The sequence below is a fragment of the Sinocyclocheilus anshuiensis genome, unplaced genomic scaffold, assembly GCF_001515605.1.
Source record: "Sinocyclocheilus anshuiensis isolate Anshui unplaced genomic scaffold, SAMN03320099.WGS_v1.1 scaffold1576, whole genome shotgun sequence".
NCBI classification, from domain to species: domain Eukaryota; kingdom Metazoa; phylum Chordata; class Actinopteri; order Cypriniformes; family Cyprinidae; genus Sinocyclocheilus; species Sinocyclocheilus anshuiensis.
In genome coordinates this window covers 157787-171386 of record NW_015557202.1, presented here as the reverse complement: position 1 = coordinate 171386, position 13600 = coordinate 157787, and the positions used below count along the sequence as shown (strand labels likewise).

The window sequence follows — 13600 nt, the reverse complement described above, 5'->3', positions numbered from 1 at the left end:
TTAACAGTTTTTTTTTTTTTTTTGAAAGAGTTTATTTGGATTATTAAAATGCTTTTTACAATAAGAAAAACTGAAAAGGTGAACTAAAAAAAGATTTTTCTATAGCATTGCTGTGAAAAACTCCTTTTGGAACCTTTGTTTTTAAGAATGCTGAACTAACTGACAATATCTTGCACATCAAACGTTTAAATCATTGACCATTAAGCAAAGTATAATCAATTCCAGGGTCAAAATCTGTGCAAAAATAAAAAATTCCCCATAGAATAAAACGACAATTATTTTGTAAGATAAACTCACTTATAAAAGCAAAGGGGCTGGGAGGTTAGTCATATAGCGCCACCTCCTGGCAAATACGTTACGTGTAATGTTTTCTGTACAATTTTAGTCATGGGGAGATGTGTACCTTTGGTGTGAATAAGCATGATGTGATTTGTTCCAGTTAAAGGATTGGCTATTGTAGTGATGCATTTGGTATTTGAGACAGGATGAAGTACTGTAAGTAGCTGAGGCTTCATCTTTCTTTAATGATGACATGGGAGGTTTTTGTATGATGCAGTTAGATTTCCTGTCACTGTGGGCACCAGGGCACAGTAGTACATGGCAGAATCTGTCTCTACAGCAGAGGAGATCTTCAGATCCACTTGTTTGTTGTCTTGATTAACTCAGCAGTAAATCTGGGTGGTCTGTCTTCACTCAAAGCTCCATGTTGGAAGATGTAAAGGAGGAACTACGGTTTGGATCTGGGATATTGCCTGTACCATTGTAAATTATTTACAGTACCCGTATAGTCTTTATAACTGCAGGACAAAGTAACACTGTCACCAACAAATCTATTTTCATTCAGTGACAAGGGTTTGATTGTGTCTGCATCTGTGTGACCTGGTAATGGAGAGTAAAAGCCTAATTAAATAAATTAAACCGTAACTACTGGTAAAAAGTAGTAGTAAATAAGTACAAAGTAGCAGGTCTAGATAGGAGAGAAAAAAATACAACTTTATCTTACCAATACATATCCACAAAAAAACTGAGGAGAGTGAAAATATTCATGACAGCAGAAATCTGAAGAAGAATCTGAGAGACTTGAGTATCATTCAGACTGGATGCCTTTCAATTCTGACATCCTCAGATTAAAATGCTTCTACATCTTGATTTTAAGCTCCTCCCTATGGGAAAGTTATTTAGTTTTTATACCTTAGTCTTTAAACCAGTTCATGTGACCTGTGGTTCAAAGTCTCCGGCGGTGTATATTAAAGTAAAGACATAAAAAGTTTGTAATGCTTAAACTTTAGCTGAAAATATTAAATGGTGGAGATATAATTGCTCGTTTTTATTTTTGAATGTATTTTTTCTTATTTCATTTTTGTCATTCATTATAATTCCCAAGTGGTCAACAATTTTTTTTCTTTACAATTTGAATTAATATTCTATGTAGCAATTGATTAGAGGTTAAATAACTGTATGAATAAAATAAGAATGAATTAGTATTATAAAATGCTGTTTATGACTTTTTAAAGATGGAGATTAGCATGTCACACTGCAGGTCCTGTTGGTGGCCATGAGTAGTTAAAATGTGATTGCTGAAATGCAGTATAAACAGAGAATCATGGAGGACTGTATATAAGCAAAAGCCTCAGTACAAGTAATTTATTCTTTTAAAATAATCATCAAAACATTGTTTTTGTACTGTGTTGCAAGCTTTCCTATCACTGTGGTCTGCAGAGCACAGTAATAAAGAGCAGAGTCTGATACAGCAGCAGAGGAGATCTCCAGATCCACACGATTGTTATTATGGAATGCTAGTGGACATATGTGGAAGAGGTGGACTAGCTGCCACTACAACTTTGGTGGATTTATCAATTAGCAGCAAAAACTCTAACTTCGATCCGGTCTTCTGTCGATACCAGTGGAGACGGTAAGCTGATTCATCGAAGGTACAGGATAGAGTAGCATTACTGCCTTCGTTTAAAGACACATATGCTTTATCTGAACTGATAGGACTCTTATTAGCTTCACCTGCAAAGTAGATGAACAATCCAGTGTTACCAAAATCATAAAGCTTTACATTAATATAATACAATTAATAAAAGGTGTCAAAAGTCTGTGGCTTACCATAACTCAAGACAAATGTTAAAACAGAGCAGATGAAGATCATTGTTGTATGTGGTTTGAATTTAATGATCTATAAGTAGGTGTATCAAGCCTCTTTGAGCTCTTCTGCTCTATTCCACATTAAGCTCCGCCTATCTATGATAATATGTGTTGTATATCTATTGATCCTTATGGATTCATTGAGATGCTCGTGTTACTGATGGCTGATTCAATCACAGAAATAATACATACTGTAGAGTACATGTGTTTGCATCAATTAAAAGCATGACTTATATACAGAAAGATTATGTACAGAGGAAAAGAGTTTCCTGTCACTGTGGGCCGCAGGGCACAGTAATACTGTGCGGAGTCTGATACTTTAGCCGGGCTGATTTCCAGTTCCATGAGCTTTCTGTGTTTGTCAACTTTAGCAGATAACCAGTGGGCTGATGGATCTTCTTTAACTGGATCTCCAGATTCAGTCATGGAGAGAAGGAGTTCTGGTTTGGATCTTTGATACTGACGATACCACAGTAGATTATAAGCAGCACCAGTGTAGTTGCAGGAGAGAGTAACACTGTTACCATCTTGAGCTTGTTTTTCAGAATCATGAGATGTTATTAGATCACCAAGAGAGTCTCCTGAAAGAAAAGACATACTAAATTCACTATTGTGATCAGATAAATGCAATACATTTTTAAATCAAAAGAGGTGGTGATAAAATAAACAAATCTCACCTGCAAGTACTGAAAATATTACAAGTGCACAGAGCAGCATGATGGAATGAAATAAACTCAGATGTGTTTTTTTCCTGACTGAAACACAGTGATTTAAGCCTGGAGCTCCACCCTGTGGCAAGATTTGACCTTCCATGACGAGTGTTGAGGGACACAGAAAAGAGAAGAACGCCCTCTTCTGGGTGAAAACAAACACATTTAGACTTTCACAAATCACTGAGGACTTGGACGGTATTTGTATTTTTACCCTCTGATGATGACTTCTGCCAAGTTAGAAGGTTCTTATGTATCCCTCTTAAAGCTGTTCTCAAGGTTTATACTTGGGCATTAGTTTATAGAAAAATTGAATAAAATAAAAAATAGAAAACATTAAGTTACTGAAACTTTCTTACTAAAGTAACAAACTAAAATTTTTGTTGTGCACATGGGAATTACTGGAGCACCTCATAATGTGAACATATATTGCATATTTATTCCATTTTAAGAAATTGAAATCAAACATAAAATTAAAGCTTTCTGTATAATGGAAACAATAGGGTTTGGATTATTCATGGAAATTTTTAACTTAAGTATAAAGTTAGTAACACACACATACACACACACTAAAAAATGGTGTAGAAAAAATGTTCACTCAGATATTACTAGTAAATTTCAAAATTAATTACAAAGATAAAGCAAATAACACATTGACATTTTGAAGTAGAAAGACTGAAGTCACTGAAATCAGAGTTTTTGTACAGTGCTTCTGGGCTTTCTGTCACTGTGGGCCTCAGAGCGCAGTAGTACAGAGCAGAATCCGTCACTTCAGCAGAAGAGATTGTAAGATTAACTTGTTTCTTCTCTTTTGAGTCTTTTGCTGACAGACGAAGAGAAGGCTCAGATGCCTCTGAATTTTCATTTACAAGTATCAGGAACTCCGGTCTAGATCCCACATATTGCCGATACCATTGAAGACTGTATACAAAACCGCTGTAGTTACAGGACAGAGTCACATTGTCACCTCTGAAAATGTGTTTTTCAGAAGACAATGGCTGTATTGTGTCAGCAAAGGAAATTCCTGAATGGATAAAATGCAACTGTATTAATTAAACTAACACTAAAGGTAAGAAACCTGTGCACAAATTTATATACAATATAGCACATCAAAATAAAATAATTTTGTTTAGTAAACAAGAATTAAATCATGAATTAAAATAGCCTAGTTACCTATGAGTAATGTCAGTGGTATCCAACAAAACAGAAACATGATGGTTTCTGATGAAGAGTGATTGTAAAACTTATCAAAGCAGGATGACTCTAAATGCACAGCCTTTCACACATTCAAAGACTTTGTGAATTTGCTCCACCCTCTGAATGAGGTTTTATCTTGGCTGATGGGTTGTCCTTTTCTTAAAATCAAAAGACCTGTTTCATTAGATTTGGAAAAATAAGAACAGTTGCATCATTGATCTATTGTGCATGATTAGAAGCTGGTGTGTCACAATGTTTGTGTAATGCAAGATGTGTTCATGTATTGTGTTTTTGTACAGAGCAGGAGGGTTTCCTGTCACCGTGGGCACCAGGGCACAGTAATACACAGCAGAGTCTTTGACTTCAGTAGAGGAGATCTCCAGTTCCACTTCTGTGATTTCTTTTTTAGCCATCGCTTTGAGACGTAAAGTGGGTTCGGATGAAACGGCAGTCTCTGCATTAAAAATAAGGTACTCTGGTCTGGATCTTGGATATTGGCGATACCATTGAAATCTGGGCCCAATGCCACTGTATTTGCAAGAGATAACAGCACTTTGTCCAACTAAAACATGCTTTTCTGGTAAGAGAGATTCTATTGTATATGCACCAGCACTCTCTGTAAAAGAAGAGAAGAGAAAATGTTTTAAAGTAATTTTTGTTCAACATAACTGTTAAATCTAAGTAATGCAGAAGAGAGTTACTGTAACATGTTCAGTCGACTGGTACTGACGTTAATGCAACAGTGAGCATTAAATGATTACTTACCCGTAAGCAGTGAAAATACAATAAAGACAACAATAATCATGGTCACTGTTCAGTAGACCGAAAGCTTGAAGTGTCAAACTCAACCTTGAGTCAGTTACATTTAGCTTGAGCTTGAGCTGCTGCTGTCTAACATCAGACTGCAGAGCTCCACCCTGTGGCAAGGAAGTGGGCAACAACAGACATCTTTGTGTTGAGGTTACAGTATGTTATATTCATGTTGTATTCATACATAAATTACATGTTCTGTAATGAAAGATGTAGCTTATCAGGAATACAGGTATCTTCAATGACTAAATATAAGATCTTCAGAGACAGCTGGATTAGAGTTTAGTACTGTAATATAGTGAAGCAGCTTCTCAGCTCAGAAGAGCACCCTCTTGTGGGTCAAACTTGAATGACTGTTTCAAACTTTTCAGCTTCATGATACAGTGAGGTCCAAAAGTCAGAAAATCTGGTACTTATGATGTAATTTAAACATGGAAATGAATGAATGAATATGTATGTAATGAAAACTGTAAAACTATGTTAAACAAAAATTAAAAATTGCATTCTCAGACTTTTGGACCCCAGTGTATATAATGTTGATGATAAGACTTACCTGTATATCACTGTTTCTTTGATGTGAAGATAATAGTGTGATTTGTTCACTTTGTTGCTGCTGTTTGATTGAAAGACATTGGACAAAGGTTTACACTTGTAAAATTTTATTTAGTATTTTATTTAATGCAACATCAAGCTTTCATTGCTGAGGTTTACAAATACGTGTCAATTCAGATTTATTTTATATCAAAGGTTTTTGTACAGTGTTCGCAGGTTTCCTGTCACTGTGGGCTGCAGGGCGCAGTAGTACACAGCTGAATCTGTTTCTTCAGCAGAGGAGATTGTAAGATGCACTTGTTTTAGGTCTTTTGTAGCTTTTGCTGACAGACGACGTGAAAGATCAGGTTCTGAATATTCTGTGACGAGAATGAGGTGCTCTGGTCGAGATCCAGGATATTGACGATACCACTGCAGATTGTTTACATCGCCACTGTAGTTACAGGAAAGTATCACATTTGTACCTCTGACAACATGCTTTTCAGAGTATAATGGTTGTATTGTGTTTGCAAAGGAATTTCCTGTAAACAAAGCAGATATTCATCTTTATCATTAAACAAAAGATTTTAGCATCGTAAACACAACAACTGCTCTCACTTCAGCCACATTTTTTTCCATTGTTTAATCTTTATCAAGTCTCTAAAAATCAGTACATCTTACCTATCAATAATAAAAATAATATCCAACAAAGGAGAAACATGACGGAAGGTCTGCAGAGAAGGAGTAATGACAAAGTAAAGTGACTCTGAGCAGCCTCTTGCACTGTCAATATGTTGTGAGAGAGCACCACCCTCTCTTCCCAGTCTTCTTATTTTCTGATAATGACTGGGCTTGTCTTTACATGACAATATTTTAAAGGGATTGATTTCTAATTTTTTAGATGTAAAGTTTATTAGAATGGTTTATTAGAAGTTTATTAATAGATGATGTTCATCGTGTCTGCAATAGATGTTTTTTTTTGTTTTGTTTTTAATGGTACACCTCTATTATGGAAACTTTGTATCATTTAAAAACCTTGTAAGGTTTAAAAGATGGACATTACTATGGTGGATTTGACAAAAATAGAAAAGACATTATGATAAATGTCAGGTAATATTTATTACACTGTAAAAGGAAATAAATACTGCAAAACTAAGCACTGATGGGTCAATTCAATGCTGCTGTTGAGCTGCTGCAGTACAGTTTGCGACTACTTCTGTATATAAACTTTTTGAATGGCTGCAGAAGTGCTTTTCAGATATATGTTAAGTGAGCATAATACATCAGTTTTTTTTAATAATATAACAGTCAAATTAATGCACATTCACTGAGTGTATCTTTTAATTTAAATCTAGTCTATAGATTTAATTCATATATAACAAATGTGAATTACTTTAAATTTTAAAAAGTACCTGTGAGAAATGCTAAAACTGTGAGGTAAAAAAATCAACATCATGATAGGTGAAGATCATATACAAGACGAGCAACACAAGAGCCGAGTTCTCTCTCTGTGGAAATGTTTTGAACTCCTACCCACCATCATAAAGCTCCACCCTGAGGACTGAGAAAATCTGTCAGTTAGTGGCAATATGATAAAACCATAGGTATCTTGACAACCTTAGTGTAGACATGAGCATATGTGTAGCCTATTAATTATTCTCTCAGCTAACGCTAACAGGGAACGTTCTCAGAACTCTGGCAAGGTTCTCTCAAAGTTATGAACAAACATTTACTGTCTCCAGTACGATTAATAGAACGTTGATTCAAAGTTTTCTGGTCTATAATGCTCTCAAAACATTAGCACAGAAGCATTATTTAGAAGCAAAACATTCCTAGAACGTATTTTTATTAGCCGAGATTTTTATGCTCACAGTTAAGCTATTATTTTAGCTTTAAAACTACTACTTTTATCTACACAGATTTTTGGTTGAGTTTTTGTCAAGTGTTTTATACATCCAAAGTATGCATGAGTTTTTTTTTCTTTCTATATTTGAGATTGGAACTGAGACATATTACTGTGAATCACCACTTGATATGAAATATATAATGTAACAGATGACTCCGTTATATATACTGTCTTGTAGATACTAGGAAATAGCTTTTATCCTCAAAAATTGTAACAATGGCATGGAAAACTTTAAAAGTATATTAATAATATTATGTTTTTGTATATGGGATAAGGTGAATCTGTGAAAACAGCATCTGTAATCCCAGATCTACTTGTCTAAGGTCTCGATGAACTTTGCCAGACAATTCACCTGGCAAATGAGAGAAAATTAGTCAGAATAAACTAGTTTACTTCATTAGCCTCTCAAAATTAAATTCTTTTGAGTGCCCCCTCCGGCTGCCTGAGCATGTTTATTTGCTTATCATTTGAGCTAGCATGTTTTAGAGGTCCAACAGCAGATGAACAACTGTTTGCATAAATCAACAGCACCACAAATAAATATGCATGTTCATTTATTTTTATACAGTAGAAAGTGATATTGCATTTTTTTTAACAGCAATGACTGTGCAACAGGAGTTTGCATCGGCCTGTCGCAATAATCAATATATCGACTTATCGCGCAATATATGTACACGACCACAATACTTTTTGGTGATGCAATATATCGCCCATTATATTTACTTAAAAATTAATTTCACCATGTTTTGTACATTCCACTTGCGCCTGTGTCTTTTGCAGCTTCTCGTACATAACGTGATGTAATCATGAGATGCTCGTTCAAATGTAAAAAATGCTTCTACAAACAAAGTTTCATCTGCAGATATGATCTTGTTTAGGGATCTGTGTCTTTGTGCATGCGGACATCTGACTGCTGAGTAGTGATTGTGTTTTTCAGCAATAGTGTGCACCCTTAATTTACAGAGAAAAGAAAGTCAGGGAAAAATCTGTAGATGGAAAAATCTCCATACAAGTTCTTTGTGCATTTTTCTTTTTTTCTACTCGTTACTGTGCACTTTTTGTTAGAAAATGTTTATTTACTATTTATTCAGGTTTTTTAAGGTATATAATATTTTGATACTTAATTTCCATGATCTAAATATTCTTAAAAATGTAAAGTTTGTTGTCATTTGGAAGTGTGTAGGCCTTCTTGCATTATTATGCTGTTACATTATGATTATATATTCAGTGGCATAAAATGGTCTTTAAAATGACAATAATATCGCTTATCGCAATTATTTCTGGGGCAATATATCGCACAACAAAAAGTTGTTATCGTGACAGGCCTAAGTCTGCATCAAATAATAACAATAACATCAGTAGTTTGAACAGTGAGGTTGTTTTCTGTCAATGTTAGGCTCTTAAGATACAGCAGCCATAGCTGACAAGATCCTACGTCAACAAGGTTTGTGCATTTTTGTAGTTTTAGATGCACACCTAAATGTCCCTTTAAAATAAAGAAACCATCCTCCAGACCTGAGATACTGCACATACCATAATAGAGACAAACCTCCGACAGTGTAATGGAGCCTGAGGTATATTTTCACCCCTACAAGTATACTGTACATTCTTCTGAGATGTCTGTGTTGTTTCCTTATAGAAAAAGTATTAATACATTCTAGTAAACAGAAGTTAATTGTATTAGAAAGATAAATGCCTTTCTGAACAGAAGTATGGATTCATGTAAAATTTCAAACTGATAAATGAATACTTGCTAATTTGCTAATATTTTTTGCTTTGATTTTTTTTAAATCACATTTTTATCAGTGTTAATGACCATGAATATGAATTAATAACCATTAATACCCATCATTCTGTGTAACAGAAAAAAAAAATTCACATGTAGCACCAGGATCAGAGTGCACTGTAATCAAATGTGAGAGTCATATCTCAGGTTTTTGTACAGTGTTGAAGAGTTTCCTGTTACTGTGGGCACCAGGGCACAGTAGTATATTACAGCGTCTGCCATCTCAGTTTTGGAGATCTCCAGAATTAGTTGTTTTTCATTCATTTGAACTTTAGCAACATAACGATCCTTCTGCTGTAGTCCCGACCTTTCAAAAGCTTGCAAGATAAATTCAGGTGCAGTTTTGGAAGACTGTCTGTACCACTGAAGACTGTTAATATTGCTTCCACTGTAGTTGCAAGAAATAGTAACCTTTCCTCCTTCTAAAACATGCTGTTTAGTAGAGCGGGATGTTATTGCATTTGCAAGAACAGTATCTGGAAAGACAATAAGAGAAGAAGATAACATTAATTCAGCATAAGTATGTATTTATGCAATGTATTTATATATGCTCAAAAAACAACAACAAATAGCTTTGATATAAATATAAATCAATCACCTGTAAGAAGTGCCATGACTGTAAAGTAAAAGAACAGCATCGTCATACTGAGACATAGGAAGAGCAAAAGCAGTCCTGACTTAAGTGCCTTCTGTGTTTCTTTTGTAGTCCCACCCTAAGAACGACTCCCTGCTCTGTGCAGGAGACTTCCTTGTTCTCAAATCTAATTCACATTTTTTTTTAAATTGCAAGAAAAGAAACAGCACCACATTAAAATACAACATGCTTGCAGTGGTAGAATAGATGAAGCAAAAACAAGAAAACAGGGATGAATAGATCAGCATTTAGATTTCTGTGGTAATTATCCATCATGCTATGCACTGAGGCTGACTTGCTTCTGTACTGTCGACTTAAAATATCTACTGTACTGTATATTATTCAGAAAGTTGTGTGATGATTTTTGAGATCATTATGAGAGCATAAGGACCATAACAGTTCTTAGTGCACAGCACCCTCTTCTGGGCAAAGTGAGTGACTTGTGAGACAACAAACGTCAATTTTTTTATTTTATTTATTATTTTTGGATTACCAGGGTTTGGAAAGATATTTTTAGTCTATGATGACATGACCTTAACTATTTCTGCCGACGTTAACAAATGTATGTGTTACATGCCAGGTTTTTGTACAGTGTTCGCAGGTTTCCTGTCACTGTGGGCTGCAGGGCGCAGTAGTACAGAGCAGAATCTGTTTCTTCAGCAGAGGAGATTGTAAGATGCACTTGTTTTAGGTCTTTTGTAGCTTTTGCTGACAGACGACGTGAAAGATCAGGTTCTGAATATTCTGTGATGAGAATGAGGTGCTCTGGTCGAGATCCAGGATATTGACGATACCACTGCAGATTATCTACGTTGCCACTGTAGTTACAAGAAAGAATCACTTGTTCACCTCTGAAAACATGCTTTTCAGAGTATAATGGTTGCATTGTGTTTGCAAAAGAAATACCTGTAAAAAAAAAAAAAAAAAAAAAGCAAAGAAATGCATCTTTATTAATAAAAAAGAAAACCGGTTTAGCATCATAAACTCATGCATTATTTGCTCTAAAATTAAGTTTGTCCACATGTATTGGGGACGATACCCTGAAAATTAGAATGTCTCTTACCGAAGAATAATGAAAGTGCCCAACAAAAGAGAAACATGATGGATGATCTTCAGAAAAGGACTGATGACAAAGTCAGTGAAAGTAGAGAGACTTTGAATCACCATTTTAGTGAGAGAGCTCCACCCTGTGAGTCTTCATATTCTCTGATAAATACTGTCTCTATGTGACAAACACTTTGTTGGATATTAGAAGACATTAGAAGAATATTATTTTGATATCATTAAAAGTTTTAGAAAGTTTGCTAAAGATGTAAATAATGTATTCCTCTTCATCTCAGGTTGTTGTACAGTGTTGGAGGGTTTTCTGTTACTGTGGGCACCAGGGCGCAGTAGTACAGAGCAGCATCTGCCACTTCAGTTTTGGAGATCTCCAGCTTCAGATGTTTTTTGTCCTTTTGAGCTTCAGCAACATGACGGTCCTTCTGCTCTGGACCCAAACTTTCCAAAGCTTGCAAGAGAAATTCAGGGGCAGTGTTGGGATACTGTCTGTACCACTGCCAACTCTTTATGTTACTTCCACTGTAGTTGCATGAAAGAGTCGCTTTTCCTCCTTCAAAAGCATTATTTTCAGAAGACAGGGCTGTTATTGCATTCGCAAAAACACTCTCTGGGGAAAAAAGAAGTCACAACAGAACAATTAGTGCACGTTCAGTAATTGTATCTTCATTAATATACTTTTATAGACATATATAGATATATTAACAAATATAAATATCAAATGTAAATGCCTGTAAGAAGTGCCAAAACGGTGAGATAAAACAAAACCATTATGACTGTTAGAGATCATATACAGCATTATTTTCAGAAGACAGGGCTGTTATTGCATTCGCAAAAACACTCTCTGGGGAAAAAAGAAGTCACAACAGAACAATTAGTGCACGTTCAGTAATTGTATCTTCATTAATATACTTTTATAGACATATATAGATATATTAACAAATATAAATATCAAATGTAAATGCCTGTAAGAAGTGCCAAAACGGTGAGATAAAACAAAACCATTATGACTGTTAGAGATCATATACAAAATAAGATTTGGGGATACAGGGCCTCCCACTGCTGTACCCATTCTCACCAAAACTCCACCCAAAGGATTGTGGGACTCTGTTGACTCTTGGAAATTAATAGTGGACACAGATATTTCACACAACAGACATTAATTGCCTGTGCAGTTCTTTAAAAATATATATTTTATTAGAAAATGTTCTTATATTTACTGGTCATTGAAAACAACTTAATAAAATGAACAAGTAAAGGCATCTGCATAATATGCATCTTAAATGTGTCATAAGGGCATCTGTGAATTATGGAGAAGTGTGTTGTTACATGTTCATCATTTATCAACAATTTTAATTTTAGCAAATTTAAATACCTTTATGAATTACCAAAACAATGAAGCAAAACTAAATAAACATTTTTCTATATATTATTTGAAATTATACATTTTATATATTTTTTAGTTACATTACAAACAACTTATTAAACAAGTGAAGGCATCCATTAAATATGGTTTAAGGGCTCCTGTAAATTGAGGAGAAGTGTGTGGATGGTCTGCTTGCTTAGTTTGTAAAAGAAATTATTGATGTAATTTATAACTTAATTTGAGCTGTTACTTTTATTGAGATAAATTATAATTTAGTTTGCTCTATTTGTTATGTAAGACATTTGTAAGACAATTGAGTTCAAGAGAATATTTCATCCCCAAAAAGAGAAGAGAGAAATGTTTTAACTGTGACAAGACGGGACTTAAATCTTAAGTAAATAAAATATTTGTATGAGAAAATTGGTTTCCTGTTACGGTGGGCACCAGGGCACAGTAATGCACAGCTGAATATTTCCAAACAACTTCTGAGAACTTTTGGGTTGCACAAGGGTTGGAGGTACCACTCCCAAAGCTCCATGTTGATAGACTATGATAAAGAACTCAGGTTTTGATCTGGCATATTGTCTGTACCACTGCACATTTAGCACTCTTCCAGTGAAGCCTTTGTAACTACAGGATAGGGTTACATTTCCACCTACAACAGTGCTAATAATAGGTGATAGTGGGAAGATTGCATTTGCCTCTGTGTCACCTAACAAAATAAAATAGCTTGGTTAGGGAAGCAGCTCAGCAGGAATAATGAAATAAAATGACGTGATTCAATTCAAAATGATTTATATTCATTTAAATGCATGTAAAATATGTTTGCATGAGTTAATCTCACCCAGGTGAATCCATAAACTAATAAGTGTGAAGATAAACATAATGGTTGATGTGTTGGATGCCAAAATCAAGATGTCTGCTTCACCTCCACTTTTGTGAGATCCATTAAAAGACACAAAGCTCCACCCTCTGAGTCAGATGAATGTCTCTAGTACAGTATTTCCTTGTCCTAGTACACTGTAAAATCTAATTAGTTGGGCTTACTTAAAAAAAGCATGCAAACCGATTGCCTTGAAAAAACTAAGTAAAGTGAAATAGGAATAGTATGTTGTACTGACAAATGCTTAGTATAGTTTACTTACACGTGAGTTCTAGTAACTAAAAAAGAACTGTAGGGGGTACTTGATCCTTTAATTTAGGTTTACTCATGACTTTACTATAGCTACTCACTGACTCCCAGAGTGCATTGCTGCATGAATAAATTATGCAGTTGCTTTGTTTTACAGTTGTTGATTTTATTTGCCAATTTTATTTCCTGTCTTGTGTCAGTAGTAGCACAACAAAAAGAGCAAATAAAATGGTTATTGTTACAATTAATGAAAATAAATGAAATTTAATTGTTACGATTGTTGTGGTTCACGTGCTGAATGTTTAAGTCTGTGTGTGACTT

General features: G+C 34.8%; 3 gene segments (V, D, J or C); all 3 read right to left on the bottom strand.

Moving 5' to 3' along the window:
- Positions 1 to 1644: 1644 nt before the first annotated feature.
- LOC107678908 (T-cell receptor alpha chain V region CTL-F3-like) lies at positions 1645 to 2336 on the bottom strand. The segment is given in 3 exon segments: positions 1645 to 1796; positions 1858 to 2013; positions 2110 to 2336. Coding segments are annotated over 3 exon segments (351 nt in total).
- A 25-nt stretch (positions 2337 to 2361) lies between these two features.
- On the bottom strand, positions 2362 to 2865 carry LOC107678907 (T-cell receptor alpha chain V region RL-5-like). The segment is given in 2 exon segments: positions 2362 to 2729; positions 2826 to 2865. Coding segments are annotated over 2 exon segments (408 nt in total).
- An 8188-nt stretch (positions 2866 to 11053) lies between these two features.
- On the bottom strand, positions 11054 to 11552 carry LOC107678906 (T-cell receptor alpha chain V region CTL-L17-like). The segment is given in 2 exon segments: positions 11054 to 11391; positions 11513 to 11552. Coding segments are annotated over 2 exon segments (378 nt in total).
- Positions 11553 to 13600: the final 2048 nt, after the last annotated feature.